This window comes from Stegostoma tigrinum, chromosome 28 (assembly GCF_030684315.1).
Source record: "Stegostoma tigrinum isolate sSteTig4 chromosome 28, sSteTig4.hap1, whole genome shotgun sequence".
Classification (NCBI taxonomy): Eukaryota; Metazoa; Chordata; class Chondrichthyes; order Orectolobiformes; family Stegostomatidae; genus Stegostoma; species Stegostoma tigrinum.
Genome location: NC_081381.1, coordinates 40,497,326 through 40,519,160, shown reverse-complemented (window position 1 = coordinate 40,519,160; position 21,835 = coordinate 40,497,326). Strand labels below are relative to the sequence as shown.

Sequence of the window (21,835 nt, the reverse complement as noted above, 5' to 3'; positions counted from 1 at the left end):
AAACTTGGGTTGGCTACCAGCTCATAGTCTGATATAGCACAAATAAATGTATTTGTAAAGCCTGAAAGCAGGTAAAACTAGATCTTTAAATCTGATATTACTGCATTCCCACACTATAGGGAAAGAGAAACTTTCTATAATTGCATTGACAATACATGAAGTATTATTACATGAGAGGAGTACCAGGGGTTGTTCACTCCTGTGGAACCGAATCTAGCAAGACGTAACACATTCAGTAAAAGGGACGGAGAAAATGAAGTAAAGTTACACACAATAGTCCCAAGTAGATTCGCAACAAATATCCCTTTCACACCCTTTGGAATGTTTACGGAGCTAGCTAATACTGTCACATTCCACATGTCTTGGCCATTTACCAACCTACAATACTAAACACTGAATGTTGAGCCAATAAGCATTCCTGGACACTTTGCGTGCTCCCTTTTACTTCATGATGTAATTTTCGGTGTGAAATCAAGATCATGAAGCATATGGAACCAGAAAAGCTTACTATAATCCAAAAGCATACAAAATGCAAAGCACAATTCATAGTCCCCTCAATTCTATATCAACTGTTACTTTTAGCACTGTTCAGGCATCTCAGTTTTGCAATATTAATTGGTGCCTGTGACTGATATGTCCAGCTCTTAAGAGAGGACAAGTGTTTTTCAATATCATTTGGCTTCTCTGAGAATATGATTTTTCAAAGGAAACTACCCTCAAAATCGCTTCATAGGTCATTAATGATTAATTAATTAATTAATCAATCATTAATAAATACTAAGATATCAATTTTTGAAGGTAGCATCTACCAGAAATTTGGGCATAGATTGCACACAACCTTTAAGCATTATTATATATTAAGACTTAAATAAATTAAATATAAATTAAAGAATATGGGAACCTAAGTGAAAAGCTGGAGTCAGAGATATAGACACAATGAATGAAGTTGTATGCCAGATGGGATTCACATAAAAGCTTGAAAATTTAGAAATTGTTGGGAAACTGGGGCTTTGCAGGGCATAACATTACTAATTTAGGAAGAGTGACTCGAGTTCATGACAGGATTTGTTGGATCTAATGGAGAAGGAACAGTGAGGTAAGAGATTAATATCCAAAGTATGCTGCGGCATCAAATTCTCCTCACCCATCACATTCTGGCTCGTGGGCTTAAATTGCCTCTTAGTTCCCCAACAAATTGTAAATTCTCAAGGTGCTTTCTCAATCCCTCCTGGTCAACAACCCCACCCAGCGTATCTATATCTCTGACTGCAGCTTGCAAGGCACCCCCAATATTATTTGGTCCATGATGATCATGCCCTCTGCCTCCTCGGTAATTTCACTAGAATTTTCTTACTGAGCTTCCATCTCTTGGCTACCTTCTCTTCATTTGAGGATGTGTTTAGTCACTTAATATCTTCTTCTTTGCTTTTTCTTTGTTAATAGTAATTTTTTGATGTATGGGCAATAGGAGCATTATTTTAGTGGCCTTGAAGGTATGAAGATCCCACTACGAATGCAGAACAGTCTGTGAGACATCATGAACATTTTCTGATGCTAGTCAATGAATTCCCATGGTTACTCCATTTACAATTAAATCAGGACAGGCTATTGAACTGGAAGATGGGAAACTGAGGCATCTCAGTGTCCACGCTGATGGGAAAGGGCAATCCCAGCAGGGTAAATGTACATGTGTAGTTTACATTATATTTTGAAGCTTAGGAATGCATAATGGAAGATGTTGACAAGGAAAGTGAACAAACATGCAATTTTAATATGTATTTTTAAATATAGATGGCGAGTGAACTACAAGTGAGTAAAAGGATCAATATTGAGTTGTAGATATGAAACTCTGAAAATTAATGAACTTAAACCTTTAATTCCCTCTTGTATTTTTATTCCATTTTAATTCAATACCATGTTAAAGTTAGTACTGTATTAGGTAAAGAAATTTCAAACAAATAATTGTTAAGTCTGTAACTAATAACACACTCAGTTATTTAAACCTGCTTCCGAATAATAATCCACTTCAGAATTTCTCCAGTCCACCAAAATGCAGCAATTTTATTTAATTGCCTGCTTTCTGATTAGTTTTGTGATTAATTTATTTCAATAAAAAACAAACACAGCAGGAACTAATTGTGAAAATAATAACAATTTTATGCAGTATTCAAAGTAATGATGTTTACTTTAGCCAAATTCTCTACATAACATGATCAGCTGCCCTTTCAACACCCATAGCATTGACTATTGAGAATTTGTTTTTAGAAAGATATTAACTGTTGATGCTCCTTTCCTTTGGTATAGACTGCAAGTTGTTTGGGCAATTGATTCATATTCCGTGATTTGATTATACTTTATCAAAACAATCTGTTTTATTTCTATAGCACCTTGAAGGTAGACTATGTCCCTAAGCAGTTCATGCAAGCGTAGCCAGAAAAATATTGTGTCACAATGTGCGCTAGGACTGAGGATGCATACATTCATTCATTCTTTTAGAAATAGAAGAATTGTGTTTTCCAGGGTGGTTTCTCAGTAGAATTACGCCCAGCAATTCCTTAATCCCTTCTGTAAAAGGGAAATGAATCAATGCAGTCAGTAAACACACTCCCCCAAACTCTATAATGGGTGGGATGTGAGACAGTGATCCTATACAACATATCACTCCATAATCCCACCTCCTTGACCTGTCCGTCTTCCCTGGACTGACCTATCCCCTCCCTACCTCCCCACCTATACTCTCTCCACCTATCTTCTTTACTCTCCATCTTCGGTCCGCCTCCCCCTCTCTCCCTATTTATTCCAGTTCCCTCCCCCCATCCCCCTCTCTGATGAAGGGTCCAGGCCCGAAACGTCAGCTTTTGTGCTCCTGAGATGTTGCTTGGCCTGCTGTGTTCATCCAGCCTCACATTTTATTATCTTGGAATCTCCAGCATCTGCAGTTCCCATTATCTCTGATATCACTCCACCCACCTGGCCTACCAACAGAGACATATTGATGAATCACTCCAATCTTCTCCCTGACAATGTTACCCAAGCAACTTTGGCCTAGCCACCACACTCATTGCACATCAATATAATACCAATGGAACAAAAGGCATGTGAATGTAGCTTTACCTCACTAAACCATTAACAGCTCAAAAAGCAAATATACCATCTGCCAATATTAAGCTTGTTCCTAATAAAGTATTCATATGCACAGATGTGTAGCCATGTAAAAAAAGCACCTGAGAGAGAAAAAAAACTGATAAATATCTGCATCTCCACAAATATAGGTACATATGTTCCAATTTGAAAAAGCTATATCTCTAATACAGAATAATTATCTGCTTGGTTTTCCTGATGGTCTAACAGCTAAAAGCAATACCTTGGAGAATATTAAGCCTCATAAGCACAATGCCCAATATGAATTAGTGCTCTCAAGTATGTAGCAGTTCAGTTGTTATGACTGACCTTAGGCTATGAAAGGGAGACATCCACTAAATTTTCCACTCCTGATTATGATGCACTGACCTCTACTGGAAAATGTACATGTGTGGCAATTAAATGAGATCAGAATCAGACTCAGCTGCAATTCCTTTGACAGTCAAATAACGTAGTGTCCAGGCAATAGACAAAGAATAGATACTTGAGGGAGGTTCAAAGAGAAGGGCTATTGACACCTCAGCAGTCATAGCCAGCATTGGCCAGCATTCAGAATTTAAAACAAAAAATACTGGGAAGAAAATATACTGGTATACATAGACAATGTGCTAATGATGAGACTTTATAGGACAGTTTTCAAATACTAAACTTCTAAAGTATCTGATGAGTTTTATGTATTGACATCGTAGGAAACTAAATCAAACTACTGTGCTCAGTATTCTCAATAATGTTCAAAATAATACCATGTAGTTATTTTCTATGTTAATTTTACCATATATGCAACTGCAAATGCATATTTACACGGGAATTGATGCACATATGTAGTTCTTAGACATGTCCAATTAAAAATTGTGATGCAGATGTTTATTTTAAGCTGGCTTCATCGTAAACATTAATGAGATGGGTCTCTCTCTTACTGTCTGAGTGCTGGCATGTTCAGTGATTTGTCATGCCCTGGAACAGCTAATTATTCTTAAAGCTCCTTTCATTCACCTCTGTTCTACATACAGCTCCCATTTGGCAATCCTGCTGATTTTCTTCATCTCTGTCATAAATCCCTCACTGCAACTTCAAACAATGACTTGCATCAGTTTGAACCTGAAACAGGAGGAATTGTGAAGGGATGTAGCAATCAAAAGCTGAAAAAAAAACTTTTCAAACAATGGTTCAGAGTATTCATAAAATATTAAAATTACAATAGAATTATCCATTTAATATCAAACCAACCATAAAAATATTAATGCACTGATTGTACTTTAGTTGGCAAATGATGACTGTGTCAATTCACTGAGGATTTGGTTTGTGTTCAGCATTTTGTTGCCATCATTTATGACTGATTAAATTTAAATTGTGTTCAGCATTGTTTTAGTTATTGTTTGTAACCCTGCCATTGAAATTCACCTTGCTTTACTTAACTAGTTCCCACTTCAATCACGTTGCATTAATCAGTTTTCTTTAAATACTTCAGTAATTATCTTTGATGCATTATTCCAGCTCATTGTTGTTTTCTAAATTATTCTGTCGTGCTTTCTACAAAACTTGATTAAGTTTCCACATTTTATGCCATAACTACTCATGCATGCGACAAATAACTACTATCAGACATAATATACGTATTACTTAACTCACGATATCAAGTGTCATGTTTTCATATACCTATATATCATGGAAACTCATATATAATATATATAATAGCTTTGAACACCACTTCAGTAATAGGCATGCATATCGAGAGAGGATTATACGTTTATATTTCTGGTTCTACGTTCAGTTACTATACTAAACATATAGATTTTTTAAAAATTCTGCATTCACCAGTTCTAATCAAAGTACGCTCAACAGTTTATATCTGACAGGTACACACGGGAAGATTATGGGGAAAAAAGGTATCGTTCGTGCGATTATTTTATTGTGCCATAAATTATTTATCGTTAGTTATTTTCTCTCTGTTGCATCGCAATTTTCGCGCATCTTTCCGAGGTGGGTGTCTGCCCAGCAGAGATGGTGAAGTTAATAAAATGTGAGATGATACTCTTAGGGATCATTTCTATAGTCGTTGTCTAGAGAAATGGGAGATGGTGAAGTTGCCTGGTTCCGCTTGGAGCTGTCCACGCTCCGTGGTGCTGAACATTCACCGCTCTTTCTGTCAATGTGGATGTCTAGCGCTGCCCAGCGGAAATCTCAGCAATTTGGATGTCGTGCTGCAAACCCCTTTCTCCCAAGCTCAACTACTTTATTTTCCCCAATTTTTCAGTGAATAAATCGTATTAATAAATTAGCAGGTGCAGCCGTCCCTCGGAGCCCGCAGAATTATTTATGTTTTAAACGGGCGGACAGTCAAACGCAAACAAAAGAAAATCAAACCTCTCAGTTGCAAACGGATTCATCAAATGCGATCTTACCACAAACGTTTTAGCAACATGGTGAATACCGTTAGCATTCGCTTCTCATACAGCCGTGTCTTTGCAACCCAAAGGGAGAGAGACCATTTTTTCTGTCCCAGACAGTTTCAAAGAATATTAAGATCCCATGTCAAGCTTCGCAGGAGACGCCTGGTATTCATTCTTAAACAAGTAATTCCCAAAGCGCTGTTCCTTCTCTGCCCATTGCCTGGAAATGATACAGATTTCCCCAAACCTGGCTGGAGTCTGTCTTGACACCGATGACAGAAGGTGAGATCAAAACTGGAGAGGAAGAGAAATCAGGACGCACGAGAAGTGAGCCGGCAATGTTTTGGAGCAGCCTGCTTCCGTATGCCCGGCTTCCAGAGCCGCCCAATGTAATGATGAGCATTCCCAGGGACTGAGAAAAGAGCCCTGTCTGGCTCCAGCTGACGTCAGTTCAGCCATCCCCCCCCCCCCCCCCCACTTCTCTCCCCACCCTTTCATTACAAAAAAAAAGCCAGAGGTGTCAACCCATACACACACTGGACCAATGTTTGACACGTTAAAGGTTTGTATTAACCTATTGTACGCTGCAGCAACGTTTAAACTTGTAGGATGCCAATCTCCCTGCTGTTGTGTAACAGCGCTTTGAGCGAGCAGTACAGGCGCCAAGCGATGCCCAGTGTTAGTTCTCAGCGAAAATTAAGAGGTACGCAGAAACTGCATCACCTGGTTTGCGCTTTCATTTAATCACCAAACTTGTATAAAGAAGGCACAGAAACAGAAATTGCTGGAAAAGCTCAGCAGGTCTGGCAGCATTTGTGAAGAGAAATCAGAGTTAATGTTTCGGGTGCAGTGACTCTTCCTCGGAACCATATAAAGATGGGTTTGCATTCTCTCCCTTAGCCCCACCTCACATACACACACACACGCACATAAGGGATAGAGCGTATTGTCTAGTGTACATAAAATCGATGATTGTCGTTAATGGGAATACCTGTGCATTCTCTCTCCATCTACACACTCCCATTGTTCAAACTATTGAACATGAACGCGCCTTAACATTTGCAGCAATTGTGTTTGTGAACGTTATCTGACCAAACGGAAGATTAAATCTGAAGGGTGATGGAATTCATGAAGTGCGTGATTCAAAAAGAAACGCCGTGTCCACACACGGTTCCCTCCGCTTTCTGCAACTCCCTCGGTGCAAAAAAGGGAAAATAAAACAGTCGCCACACCAAAGCCCGATGCGAGAGCAGACATAAACTTGAAGACGCTGTCCCTAAACTCGGCTGGCCTTCCCCAGTAGTCTAATGATTAACCCCTTGTTAAACAGGGCTGGTGATTTGAAAGTGAAGGAATCTGGAGTGCAGTTTTAGTTGATGCGACGCGGGAGTCCGCGGGGGCTTCCCGTGGTTGTAAAAAGGATGGGCAAATAAAGACGAGAATGAGTACACCCCAGTCTTCTCACCACACAAAACATTTATGAATATTAACTCCTTCAGGATCCCTGCCACAAAAAAATCACAATACTTCGTCGCTTTACAGATTCCATGCAAATTACTGCATAAAGAATTTGCAGTTCTTTCCTCCCTCATATTGGCCCCGATGATGGTAAACACAGGGCTTGTTTATTTAGAAATATAGGTGCGCTGTTACTCTTCAAGAGATGCCGGATCGGAGTTGGATTTTTTCGTGTAAACAAAATAGGAGCCTGCACCAAAACAGCGAATGGGATGTCAACTCATTTATGCTAATGGGACCCGAGCGATTAATTACAGATACATGTTTCCTGGTTAAGTGGAGTATTGCAATCCACAGTTAAAGCATATTAATTCCGAGGAATAGTGTGAGCAACGTCTCCCATGGCTGTGTTACGGCGTAATGTATAGCTGCAAACTGTCCTGTCCAGATGCAATTAACTCGGAATGTAATTAGCGGACCCTGCAAAGTGACGTTCAAACGGGGATGCTGAAATCAAGCCATTGCATCGCGCACGCGATGTGCTTATCCGACAAATAAATTATTGATTGCGTTACAGTCCGTGGTCCTGCTCCTTGTGTGAAGTTCAACGTTGAAACAAAACACTAAATCATCAGCTTCGCAGGGACACAGCCCACAGAAGTCACCACTCATTAACTGAAATTAAGCCTTTCGCTCCTTGTCCCACAATAAGGTATTAGTTCGACTTGCTATGCTGGGTAGTGTTTTCTTTTCTTTATGACAAACTGCACAAAATACTGGAAACGCTGGAGAGGGTGGGAATTTTAAGTTAAAGGAAAGCAAAAACAAAGGTTTTGTAAGGCGAGACTCTATCGTCCCCGAAATAGCCCATTTTCTCTCAGAAGTAGTGATATAGTCACACTTGCTTATGCCCTGGATCAGGTGTGATGGCTGTGGACCATTGAGCTAAGATCGGCCCAGCCTCTTCCTGACAGTATGTGTGTGTCTGACGCCCATTCTCAGTCCCACTCAGAGTGTAGTGCTCTATAAGAGCTCTCCTGGTATAAGGCGGGGCGGCGAAATGACTTCAGGAACATGCCGGATCAATCCTTCAGGTGGACACACACACACACACACACACACATATACACAGTAGCAAAAAACACAATCACAAGCGAACCCCATCCTGAATCTTAAAGCCATGCCTAATCTGATTGAGAAAATTGACAGTAAAATCCAACATGACGTAATGCAACTTGTTGCACTCATCGGACCTGACACTGAGAATTTTGAACGTACAGAGTACATCAATGGTTACTGCTGTGCAATATTAATACTGGCGCACCTTGATAAAATTAATCATTACTGTTGAGGGCAAGAGTCACCGAACCCGAAACCTTAGCTCTGATTTCTCTCCACAGATGCTGCCCGGCCTGCTCAACTGTTTCCAGCAATTTCTGTTCTTGTTAACCATTACTGTGCTGGCCCACTGTGCACACCAGTACCTCCCTCTTGTCTACGGCAGCTTGTCTATATCGATGGCATTTGGGGTGTGATCTCCCCCTGGGTGGATGCAAGGTCAGAGGTGGGGAATGATTACACCAGATTCACACCCACGCAATTGGAAAGGGAAGGTTGGGAAGTTGCTCAGGACGCTTTCCGAGCCCTGGTTTCACAGCAATAAGGATCCACCCGTTCACCCTTCGGTTCCGGACACAGTCTGAACCTGCAAAGCTACTGTCCCCAGCAACCACAGGCTGCAGAAGCCGACAGAGACTGTAGGAAACACAGAGCCGGTTAACTCGGCTTTAAAGGGCTACAGGGTTACAATATTAGGCAGTTGAGGAATTACAAATGGATTTTTAGTGTGCTATTTAAGAAATGTTACCTGTCATGGTGCGTTCTTAAACCACGAGCGTCATAACAACATTGCGTGCACGTGTGAACCAGGACGAGTTACGAACCAGGAGGGGAAGCTTATTTTTGCATTGAGTATAAATCAGTTTTCCCCAAAACCCTAAACGATCTAGAAAGCAAATGGCTTCGAATCGAACTTGCTGAGACCGACATTCCCCGCTCAGGTCACTGCTCCCCTGAGAATTTGTTTAGCTTCACTTTGGATCTTTGCAACAGAAGCATAGAGTTAATTCAGGCAGTGATTCAGTGGAGTTGTTTGTATCGAGAAATGCAATTTATTCTGGTTAAAGATTTTAAGTAGCGGTATATTTCAACGCAGCTCCACCTTGCTTTGCTCTGTATCAATTTCAAATGGGGCTTGTAATACAAAGACAAACGTATGTTTGTAAATATAAACAATGTCTATTTGCCTTCAGATTATTTGGATATTGTAATCATACCACAGGCAATAAATTGCGCCAAGATAATGATTTGGCATTGAAGGATTACTTTGATGTTACACATATCTCAACTAGAAAGGGGGAGGTCTTAACAGCATTCCGTGAAGACGTTAACAAACTACCTTCTTTTTCAACCTATGTTGCAAGCAGTAATCCCGACTGGCTGTCACTTGGTGTTTAATAGGTCAAATGCTCAAAACTTTGGAGAGAGCCATTTAATTCAGTGATATCACAGATTGTTGGATTACTCTTGAGTATGAATTGCTTGTGATTTGACCACAAGCACCAGAATGAAAGAATCTTAGATACATTCAGTACACTAATTCAATCCTAATTTTACAAGAAAACGCTGACCTCAAACTCAGAAAAGGATTGCTAGCAGATGGCTTATAGGACTGAATTTACCAATACTCTTAACAGAAAACCAAAGCATTTTGAAACTGATGTTTGAAAAGAAGTTTGTACACCATAAAGAAAGGAGTTGGAAGTTTTGGGATTAATGGATATGAGGCACTCACTATAAGGTAGCATGTGAACTTCAGGCCCCAACTAGTGCAGCACATACGTCTCTCCCAGACTAGCCCATGAATAATAACCATTGTAAAACAATCACCCATGGAATTTTGATGCTTTCTCACTTCCAGGGTTCCAGCTTTGAGAATCTCACAACTTCCCAATACTCTATTTAAGTGGCTCCAATATTCTGCATATGGTTAATCTCTTTAAGAAGGTTTTCAGCACCTATATAAGGACTGAAGCTACAATTGGGGATATTGAGCTGATGAATGCCTAATGCATTCTTTTGTGTGTACTATTTTTCCAGTGCTGTTAATTCATATGAAGCTAATGGAACAACACTTGCAATATCAGCTTGACCAATGAATGTCATATGAATGTATTAGGCATTCATCAACCAATGCCTCCAACAACAATTTAAGGCTATAATCGCATAACAAAGTTAAACTAAGTTAGTGCAGAAGCATAGAAAGAAGGATAAAAAACATTTTAAAATAAAAATCATGTTTCTTTGGGAATAGTTACTTTCAAAAATGCTCACAGTGAGAAATTAGTGAGGCTGTACTAACAGTGCAAGAGTAAATAGTGTATGTTCGTACAGTGTCACATAGGGTTTCATATGCTAGATCTCACCAACACACTTTTTCTCCATTCCTTATCCCCCTTCACTGAATTGTGCTGGGTCTCTGTCACTCCTATTCTGTCTCTTTCCAATGTTTTTAGAAATTCTGTTTCCCCTATTTCTTTCCATTTTACTTTCATTCTGTCTTTCCCCGAGATGAGAAGGGATAAAAACAAAACAGACTGAATCAAAAAGAGCTTAAAGTAAGCAGGCAGCGCACAATCCCTGGCCAGGATCATGATGTTATATTTTTCCCTGACAGTGTTTGGCTGAGATAGGTAGATTTTGTTCTAGGTGGGCTGTGATCCTCTATGCTACCCCCACAGATTGCCAAATATAACAGAGCTTGTTGTTGAATACAACAGGAAAATTACTGAATTTGTAATTGAGCTCAATGAATCATTATGACTTTAAAGAATTATTTGGGAGAATCTGAGGACATCTAATGGCATGAATTTATTGCTGTTTTAAAGAAGATATTAGATTTTGCTGGGACATAAGTTTGCAAGGAATGATGCTCCATCAGTATCAACGCTCCCTGCAAGCTGTTCCACACACTGAATCTCCCTGGAAAACAATTTCACATGCATTATCTCTCTCTGGAAAACTTACACAAATGACTTACTGGAGTACGGTGAAAGCAAGCAAAAAAACTTGCATTCACATAGCACCTGTCACAACCAGAGAATGTCCCAAGATTCTTCACAGCCAATTAATTACATCTGGCATGTAATCTGCTTTGTAATTTAGGAGCATGGAGGCAATGACCTTGTGGCATTATCACTTGACTGTTAACTCAGAGACCCAGATCTGGCAACTTGGGTTTGAATCCTGCCATGGCAGATGGTGGAATTTGGGTTCAAATAAAAATCTGGAATTTTGAGTCTAATGATGACCACGAAGCCAGTGCTGAATGTTAAGAAAACCAATGTGATTCAAAAATGCAACTGAAGGAAGGAAACTACCATCCTTACCTAGGTCTGGCCTACATATGACTCCAGACCCACAGCGGATGCTGTTGTCTAGTAACTGCCAACTTTGTGCAGTTAGTGATAGGCAATAAATGCTGGCTTAGTGAATGATGCCTACATCAGTAAAATTTAGGCAATGTGCCAGGCAATTTGCTACAACAAAGTTCCACAGGAAATAATGATTCAATATCCAGAGTAGCTTTTTAGAATTAGAATTAGATTTCATTGCCATGTGTACTCAAGCACAAAAGTACAGGAGCACAGTGAAAAATATACATTGTCGCCTCACATGGCACCACTGTGCGTACAAAGGGGTGGCACAGTGGCTCAGTGATTACTACTTCTGCCTCACAGCACCAGGGACCTGGGTTCGATTCCTGCCTTTTATGACTGCCTGTGTGGAGTTTGCACGTTCTCGTTGTGTCTGCATGGGTTTCCTCTGGGTGCTCCGGTTTACTTCCACAATCCAAAGATGTGCAAGTTAGATGGAATGGCAATGCTAAATTACCCTCAGTGTCGAGTCATACCTAGATTAGGTGGATTAGCCATGGGAAATACAGGGTTACAGGGGTAGGGGAGGATTGGTTTGGACTCAATAGGCTAACTGGCCCGCTTCGAGATTGTAGGGGCTCTATAATATGTAGTTACAAATCTTAGGTACTAAAATAGATTAGGTACAAAGATAGAGGAAATAAACAAATAAGCTAAAAGTTCTTCATTGTATAAATTAGGAAAATAAAGTTTAAAGATAGACATTATAGTCCTTCTACAGTCTGCAGTTGCTTAATGCTAGTGGCTTTCCACACATATTCTCATGCTCCCTCACATTGGACCAACCCTAACCTGGCTCACAAGCCACTGACTACTGTCTGTGACAAGCTGACCACTCCACTCTGGAATCCCAGGCTACCAAACGCCAGCTCCCCAACTCTGGTATTTATGTTTGAGTTGAGAGATACATTTTGGCTGGGAGGTCAAGGAGACTCCCCTTCCCTTGTTTGAAATGACACCATGGTTCCACCCAAGAAGGCAGATGGGATCTCAGCTTAAAATCTCATCCTACAAGCACAGATTCCCTATAGGACGCAACTCCACACATTTATGCTACAAGTGCCAGTCCTGGGAATGATGGGTTGCAAGATTAACTATTCCACTGTTCTGTTTGGCAGAGAGTTCAGCACTGCTGACTCTGTCCTATACCTGCTGCCCTCCTGTGTGCAACTGAAGAATACCATTCGTCAAAATCTGTTTAGTGCTCTTTAATGGGCAAAATGGTGCAAAACTTAGTGAAACGTTGAATGATATGATGCTATACCCCACTTAATTTTTAAGGACAACACCTTTTCTTCATTCATCCAACTCAACCAACTGATTTTTTTTCCAACAAAGAACATCTGAAGTGAATCTTTTTTTTAGGAAAGGCTTATATATATAAATATAAATTATTCCTTGTTCTTATTTTCTCCCACATAATTGATAAGGCTAGTGTACTTCGAAGTGACAGGACAACTTTCTTCAGGATCAAATGCAGAAATCACATTTGTATAAATAATTAAATACATGAGTGAATCGTAAGAAACTGCTCCCAGTGCCAGCGCATTGGTCACAAGAGGTTACAAATTTGCAGTCATTGACAGAAGAATCAGAAATGACACTAGACCCTTTTTCTTTTGCAGTGAGTTGTTATGACCTGGAATGGGATGCCCAAAAGTGAAGTGAAAGCAGATTCAAAAACACAATTTGAAAAAGAAGTAGAAAATAATACATGAAAAGGAATAAAAGTTCATAGCATTGGGAAAAGATCAGGAATTAATTGACAATCTCTACAAAAGCGTGGTCACAATGCAGTGACTGAATAGTCTCTTTTTCTGTGTTGCATCATTCTATAATTCTGCATTGAGGAGGCAGTGTGGGTAGATCCTGTTTACAACAAGTTCAGTCTTCATCATTGTTAAGCGGAGGTGAAAAGTTGAAGTCCATAATAACGCAAAAACCACTAAGACTGAAGAGAATCAAACACAGAGAATGCCAGAGAAACTCAACAGGTCTGGCAGCATCTGTAGAGTGTGAATGTTAAACTTTCCAGACTTGTACGACATTTTTGGAGTGTAAGTCACAATGTTAGCTCTGTTTCTTTCTCCACAAAGTTGATTTATTGTAGTCATATGCGCTGAAGTACAGTGAAAAGCTTTGCTTTGCGAGCAGTACAGACAGATCATAGCAAACAAGGACATAGAGATCATGGGTGCTTAAACAGAGTGAGGCACAAATGGTTACAACTGCGCAGGAGGTGCCCAAAGCAAGATCAACAATTATTTGAAGTTAGAGAGATCCATACAGCAATCTAATAACAGCAGGGAAGAAGTTGCTCTTGAACCTGTTGATGCATGTCTTCCTGTTTCTGTATCTTCTGCCTGATGAAAGAAGTTGGAAGAGAGTGTTACCTGGGTGAGGAGGATCTTTGATGATGCTGACAGCCTTTCCTCGGCAACGAGAGATGTAAATAGAGTCCATGTTTGAGAGATTGGCTTCCATTAATGTGTAGGCTGTGCACATAATTTTTTTATCATTTCTTATGGCTCTGTCCAAGCAGTTGCTGTACCAAGCAGTTATGTACCCAGATAGAATGCTTTCTATGGCACTTCTGTAAAGGTCAGTGAGGTTCTTTATGAACATACCCAATTTCCTAAGCCGCCTGAAGAGGAAGAGACCTTGGTGTGCCTTCTTGACTGTTGCATCAACATAGCTCTGCCAGACCTGCTGAATTTCTCCAGCATTCTTGATTAGTTTCAGATATCCAGCTTCTACAGTATTTTGATTTCTTTATTCTTTTATCATTCATGGGATGAAGGTGTCACTGGCAAGGCAGTATATATTTTCCATCTCTAATTGTCCAGAAGATGGTTAAGAATTAGCCATATTGCTAATATTACATTAGAGCAATGAAGAGAATAACAGCCAAGAAGTGAAAGGACACAAATGAAATTGCCATATTATCATTCCTTGGCTGACAAGAACTCTGACAGAAAATCACTCATGTGGCACTAAGTGCTATATTACCATCTTTAATCATGGGGACTTCAATCTACAAATAGCCTGGGCAACCAAATTAATACTAAAAGTCTGGAGGATAAGTTGCTGGAATATATACCTTGGGAAAGGAGAGAACTGGAAACTGCAGGAGACATCTTTACTCAGGAACTGGATGAGTTTGAAACAAATTTCAAACAGTAATATCACAAGATAACTAAGCTAATTGCTTGGTGAGAATCTGCTGTTCAGGAGTATTTTATTTGTTGAAAGGGATGTGGATTTTATTGGCTAATTAGACTGGAGAGGATGGTGGTGAGATGCTTTCTTGATGGATTGCAGTTTCTGAATATAGGAAGATCCATGGTGGTGTTAGGGAGTGCCATGAATTTAACCCATCAACAGTAACAGAAATAGTGTTATAGTTCAAGATCAGGAAGGTATATGACTTGGAGGGGAATCGTAGGTGATGGTGTTTCCATGTATCTGCTGCCCTTGTCCATCTTAGATGTAGAGGTCACGGGTCTGGAAGATGCTGTCAAAGAAATCTTGGTGAGTTAGTATAGCGCACTTTGTACCTGGTACAGAATGCTGCTACAGCACGTCACAGGTGAAGGGAGTGAATGCTGAAGGTGGCAGATAGACTGCTAATCAAACAGACTGCTTTGTCATGGATGGTGTCAAGCTTCTCATTCAGGCTGCACTCATCCAGGCAAGTGGAGGATATTCCACACGCTCTTGCTTGTGCCCTGCAGATGGTGGACAGGCTTTGGTGAGGGTGGAGGTGAGTTACTTGCTGCCGGATTCCTAGCCTCTAATCTTTTCTTGTAATGACAGTGTGCATATGGCTAGTACAGCTCAGATTCTGTCAATGATAATCCCCAAAATGCGGCCAGTGGGGGATACAGCAAAGATAATGACACTGATTATTAAAGGGTGATGATTAAATTCACTCTTGGCGAGATGGGCATTACCCCGGCACTTGTGTAGCCCAAATTTTACTTGGTATTTATCAGCTCAAATCTGGATATTGCTCAGGTCTTGCTGTGTATGGACAATTACTTCCATGTCTGAGGTGTCATTTATGGTGCTGATAATTGTATAATCATCAGCAACCTTCTCCACTTCCGGTATTGTGATGGACGGAAGATCATTGATGAAGCAGCTGGAGGTAATTGGACCTAGGATGCTACTTTGAGGAACTCTTACAATGATATCCTACAGGAGCCCTTCTAAACTGTCTTTAAAAAGCTGATTTTTTTTCAGAGGGAAGTAGCTATTTAGATTTAAATTACAAACTATAGCAATAAGGAAGTAAAGCCAAGCTTAGTTAAAATAAAGTGTTACAACTAAACCAAGCTTATGAAAATATAGTTGAAACATGACAAGTAGTTCAATTTCATGAAATGCATGCCCTGCACTTTGTGGGAAGTGGTGGATACCATTTGTAATATTGATGATCTTATGTGCTGGAAATGCCACCAGCTGCAGAAACTTGAACTCCAGGTTACAGACCCCAAATGGCAGGTGCAATCATAATGGTGTATCTGTGAGACTGACGGCTGTGCAGTAAGCATATTTGGCCTTTGTATGCAAAGGTGCATGAATGTTTTATTTTAAATTCATTCATAGGACATGTATGACTCTGGCTAGGCAAGCATTAAGTGTCCATCCCTAATTGCCCAGAGGGCAGTTATGAGACAACCACATTGCTGAGTCACATGCAGGCCAGACCAGATAAGGATGGCAGATTTCCTTCCCCAAAGGGTGTTAGTGAACCAGTTGGGTTTTTCCCCTGACAATCAGAAATGGTTTCATGGTTATCACCAGAAGACTCTTAACTCCAGATTTGTCAAAGAATACAAATTCCACAAACTGCCATTACAGATTTCGAAACCTGATCCTCAGAACATTACTTGGGTATCTGACTTAATAGTTCAGTGATACTGAAACTAGGACATTTCCTCATACCTTCAGTGTGACAATTAGGCTGTCCAGGGTAACAAATCAGCTACATTGTTTCCAGTGTTCAAACCTTTGAGTGTCGGAGTTGGGATATTGCGTTGAAGTTTTACAGGATGCTGGCGTGGCCTATTTTGGAGTATTGTATCCAGCTCTGGTCTCCCTGACCTTGGAAGGATATTACTAAGCTGGAGAGGGTTCAGAAGAGAGTTAACAGGATGTTCCCTGGGAGTGGAGAGTTTGCATTATAAGGAGAGGCTGAATAGGCTGGGACTTGTCTTCCCTGGCATAGGAGGTTGACAGGTTGCTTTATAAAGAATAATAAAATCATGAGGGCTCTAGATAAGGTGAATAGCAGATGTCTTTTTGCTAGGGTGGGGATTTCAAGACTAGGGGACATAATTTAAATCTGAGAGGAGAAGTATTTAAAAAAAAAGACATGAGCATAATTTTTTATACTCAGCGAGTGGCTCATGAGGAAGTGATGGATGTGGACACCATAACAACATTTAAAAAAAAATTGAAGAAGTTTATGAATATGAAAGAGGGATATAGGCCATTGCAGGCATGTGGGACTAATTTAGTTTGGGATAATGGTCAGCATGGACTGGTTGAACCAAAGAGTCTGTTTCCGTGCTGTACGAATTTGTGACTCTATGACTCTACAGCAGGAGACTTCTGGTCAGGTTTCCATTCTGGATTCTAGAGAGGACTTTGGTTCCTTAGAAAAGTGCAGTCATGGCCATATTCTTGGCGCCACAGGTGTCTTTCGTGTACTGGAGGAAAGGAGGAAGAAAGAAAAAAACAGTAGAGATATGAGGTTTTTCAGTTTTGGCAAACAGAAGGGTGTTTCTATAGCCATAGACATGCTGCAGGTGATGTGTTGTCTCACCAGTGCAAGATTCAAGGGTGTCGTGGAATATACCAGAACAGAAACTGTTGGAGAAACTCAGCAGTTCCGGCAACATCTGTAGAGAAAAAAAATAGACATAATATTGTGGGCCCGGTGACTCTTCTTTTGATTAGTTATGGCTGCAGGGCATTCAGTCTGGGAAGTACATATTGGTCCACTATGGTAGCAATGACTTAGGTAGGAAAGGATGTGAGGCCCTGAAAGTGTATTTTAGGGAGCCAGGAAGGAGTATCAGGATCTCAGGATTGTGCCCAGCCCTGGAGACTAGGGAGCACAGAAATAGGAGAACAGAAATACCTCTGGAAAACAGGTGTATGGTTCCTGAGGCATTGGGACTGGCTGTGGGAAAAGTTGGACCTGTACAAGCTGTACACCTGTGCAGGACTGAGACAAATATCTTTCCGAGGAGATTTGGTAGTGTTGTTGGGGAGGATACAAACTTGACGAGAAAGCAGATGGGAACCTGAGGGCACATGCAAATACAACAAATGTAGAGCAAAGAAAATTAGCAAATGGCCCAGAAAGAGAGATGAATCAAAGGTAAAGTAGTATACAGCACAGAAGTTTGTTGTGTGTTAAGGTACATTTGTAAATACAACAGGGCAACAAATACAGCTGATAAGATGAGGCAGAAATAGACATGTGGTGGGATGATTGAACCATGGAAACTTTACTTAGAGAGAAGCAAACATAGTTGTAGCTCACCCTAAATAGATCATTTCTAGGCAGGATAGGGAGTGGGTATAAAATAAGGAGGGACTGTAACATTATTGGTTATGGCATTAGCAAAAGCTGTGAGGATGGCTGATATACTAAATGAATCATCAAATGAGGCCACAAGGATTGAGCTTAGCAACAAAAAAATGACCCATTACACAATGATACAAATAATGAGAGGGAGGTAAAAGAATGAATATGTAGATAAATGTTCCAATACAAAACTATAGGGCAATAATAGTTCAACCTTTCAACTACCAGGGAGAGACATGGTAGCTCAGTGGTTAACACTGCCTCACAACACTATGGATCTGTGCTCGATTCTACCCTCAGGTGACTGTCAGTGTGGAGTGTGCACATTCTCCCCATATCTGTGTGGGTTTCCTTTGGGTGCTCTGGTTTCCTACACAGTTGTAGAGGTTAGATGGATTGGCCATGCTAAAGTGTTCAGCAGTATGCAGGCCCGGTGGATTAGCCATGGTAAATACAGGGGTGGGTCTGTGTAGGATGTCTTCAGAGAATTGATGAGGGCTTGATGGGCCAAATGGCCTGTTTCCACACTGTTGGTGTTCCATGATCCCAAATATCAACTGGGATATAAATGTGTGAAAGGCAAAGTTGGTACAAATCCTTGAACATTATTCAAGCAAACCTTTCTTTTAGCTCACACGTAACAATCCCAATGAGGTATAACATTCGCATAGAGTCTTAGGAAATGAAACTAGGCCAGGGGATAAAATGGTAATGGACAACCATTGTGGGGACACTACCGTAATACAGCTATATTGACCATTGTTATGGAAAGGGAGAATGATAGAACATGATTAAACATTTTAGTTTGACAGAAGATAAGTTTTACAAAGCTGAGGGAGGTTCTGGTCAAAGCAGACTGCACACAGCTATTTGAAAGAAGCCAGGAAGGAAATGACAAATTAAATTGAGATAGTTTTCAAAGGCTCACTCATCTGTTAATTCAGATAGCTCATTTGGTTAAATGACCATTGAGTGATGCCAACAGCGTGCATTCAATTGCTGCACTGGCTGAGGTTACCATGAAGGACTCTCCTTCTCAACCTCTCCCTTCATCAGAGATATGGTGACCCTCAGGCTAAACCACCACCAGTCACCTCTGTCTAAAGGGAAAGCAGGCTTATGTGTACAGTAGGACTATGGTGATGTTATCTTTATCAGAGGTCTATAAAACATTGTAACATTGTTTAAAAAGGATGCAAAAGATTGGCAGAATCATGATATGCCAGGCAGCCTGAGCTTGGTGATTGATAAGTTATTATAATTCTAAGACATATGACAAACCATCACTTAGAAAAGATCATGTCTTACTGTGAATATTTTGAGGAAGTAATGAAGATTTGATAAAACTGGAGCAATGGATGTTGTCTACATGGATAATACTAAAATTTAGACAAGGTCACACAAGGCTGATAGGTCAGAAATATAAAGTTCATAGAATACAGGGAAATCTGGTGATTTGAATCCAAAATTGGCTCAGCAATGATAAACAAAGAATAATGATTGTTGGGCGATTTTGTACATGGAAAGCAATCTCCAATGATGTTCCACATGGTACAATGTTGGATTCCTTGCTGTTTGCTGTATATATAAAGAATTTTGACTTAAAAGTAGAGGCATGATTGGAAAACTTGCAGATGACACAAACTTGTTGACAGTGAAGAGGATGGCTGACCACTCCAGAATGATGTGAATGTAAAAGGGGTTTATGTTGAATTCACATAGATGTACATGATCACATACTCCAGTCCTGCTGAAGCTGCAGAAGCAATTTAGGACTAACAGACCAATTAAGACGTGGGTCACCAAATACAGCCACAAGAGCAAAAGTGATGATCTAAAAGGACACCATTCCATTGACAATGACAAGTATTAGATTTAATACAGTAGGACATCGCTATTCCTGATCAAATATAATACCTGAGAGAAAAGATGACTGAAAGAGGGAAACAGGATATTTTGCTGAGAAAAGGAGAGAAATGATGAAGCTATAAGAGTCAACTGTGGTTTAATTTTACATTCTCAAATTAGAAATAGAATGCAGATAAAAGGGCATATGACCTATGATCTAATTATGGCCCATGAAGTAGTCTTACAGGAAACAGTTTAAATGTTCAAGAGATCAGTTGAATTGTCAGGACGCTTCTTTGAACAATCTGATGGGAATCTCTTTTTAGATACTTGCTTGTATTAATCAAAAATCTGCTGCTTCAAGCACTTTACAACTGATTTATGTCAAGTGTTTCAGATACTCTACAAAAAATGGCTTGGTCAAATATGGGGAAAAATGGCAAATGGAATTCAGCCTGGATGAATGTGAGGTAATGCATTTGTAAACGCTAGAGAATTTGCAATAAATTGGAGGATATTGAGTGGGGAAGAGGACTTAGACCTTGGCATGCATCTCCATTGATCCTTGAAGGTAGCAGGACATGTAGATAAAGCAATAAAGCGTATGGCGTGCAGTGCATTATTAGGTAAAGTATAAAATGTTGAATCAGGGACATGATGATGGAAATAATTTAAATACTGGTTCGGGTGAAGTTGGCTTTTTACGTAAAATTCTGGTCATCACATTACAGAAAAGGCACAATTATTCTGGAAACAATGCAGAGGAGATTTTCAAAAATGTTGCTGGGGATTGAAAGTTGCAGCTATGACGAAAGATCAGTTAGGCTACCATTGTTTTCCTTTGAACAGAGGAAGCTGCAGGGTGACTTCATTGAGGTGTGCACAAATCTGAGGAGCTTAGACAGAGTAGACAGGGAAAAAAAAATTTCTCTTGGCAGTGAGATCAATTACCAGATGTAGGGTGATAAGTATAAGAATTAGAGGGGATATGAAGAGAAAGAAAGTGGTGACTGTCAGGAATTTGTGGCCAAGTTTGGCAATGGAGCAGAAAACCACAACTCAGGTTCCTATATCTGCAGCTGAGGTATTCCAACCTGCAAGGCTGCAGATCAAATGCTCGAAAGTTGGAATGAATAGGCTGTTTTGTTTTCCAGATTGCCAGTGCCATCACTTTTTGTTGAATGATTTTACATTTTTTATTACCAGAACAGTATGTGCGAAATTCAGTATTGTGCAACTAGGGTCTTAAATCTAAACAAAGGAAACTAAGAAAGCATGTAGGACAAGCTGCTTTTGGTGGATTGGGAAACTATTTTAAAAGGTATGATGACAGGTGGCAATGCCAAATATTTAAATAATTAATATATGGTTTACATTGAGATGTTCCTTTGAGCAAAATAAAACCCAACAACAAAATTGGTGGAACTGTGGCTAATGAAACAAGTTAGATAATGTATTTGATCAAAAAAAGGAGCTTATGAACCTGCAAAGAAAATAAACTGGAGATTGCGAGTATGTTAGCATTTTGCAAAGGAGCATCAAAAAATTGATATTTAGACAGAAAATAGAATATGAAAGCAAATTAATAAGAAAAGTAAATAAAAAAGCAGACTGTAAAGCAGCAATAGTTATTCAAAAAAAGGAAAGAATTAACAAAGACAAATATGCTCCCATTATAGGCAGAAGTAATTGGGTATAAGGAAATGCCAGATGAATTAATTAAATACTTTGTGCATGATAAAAAAAAACAAAACTCCCAGAGTATTATGGAACCAAAGGACTCTCAAAAAACAGGGACTGTAAAAAAAAACTTGGTAAAAGAGTAGAACTGGAGAAATTAATGGGACTCTGAGTTAGTTCCTGCAGATTGGAAAGTTGCAAAAGGGTAATCCTAATAA

The 21,835-nt window shown here is 39.9% G+C and overlaps 1 protein-coding gene across 4 annotated transcripts in view; it reads right to left on the bottom strand.

The window, feature by feature from the left end:
* The window catches only part of ajap1 (adherens junctions associated protein 1), a 318,303-nt gene extending 312,352 nt beyond the window's left edge, over positions 1-5,951 (bottom strand). For all 4 annotated transcript variants that reach the window (XR_009442731.1, XR_009442732.1, XM_059638015.1 and 1 more), the window contains exon 1: positions 5,544-5,951. Coding sequence is in view for 2 of the 4 variants with exons in the window: in XM_059638015.1 (XP_059493998.1) it covers positions 5,544-5,581 (38 nt within the window). In the remaining 2 variants the exon portion in view is untranslated. The remainder of the gene's footprint in view (positions 1-5,543) is intronic.
* Positions 5,952-21,835: the final 15,884 nt, after the last annotated feature.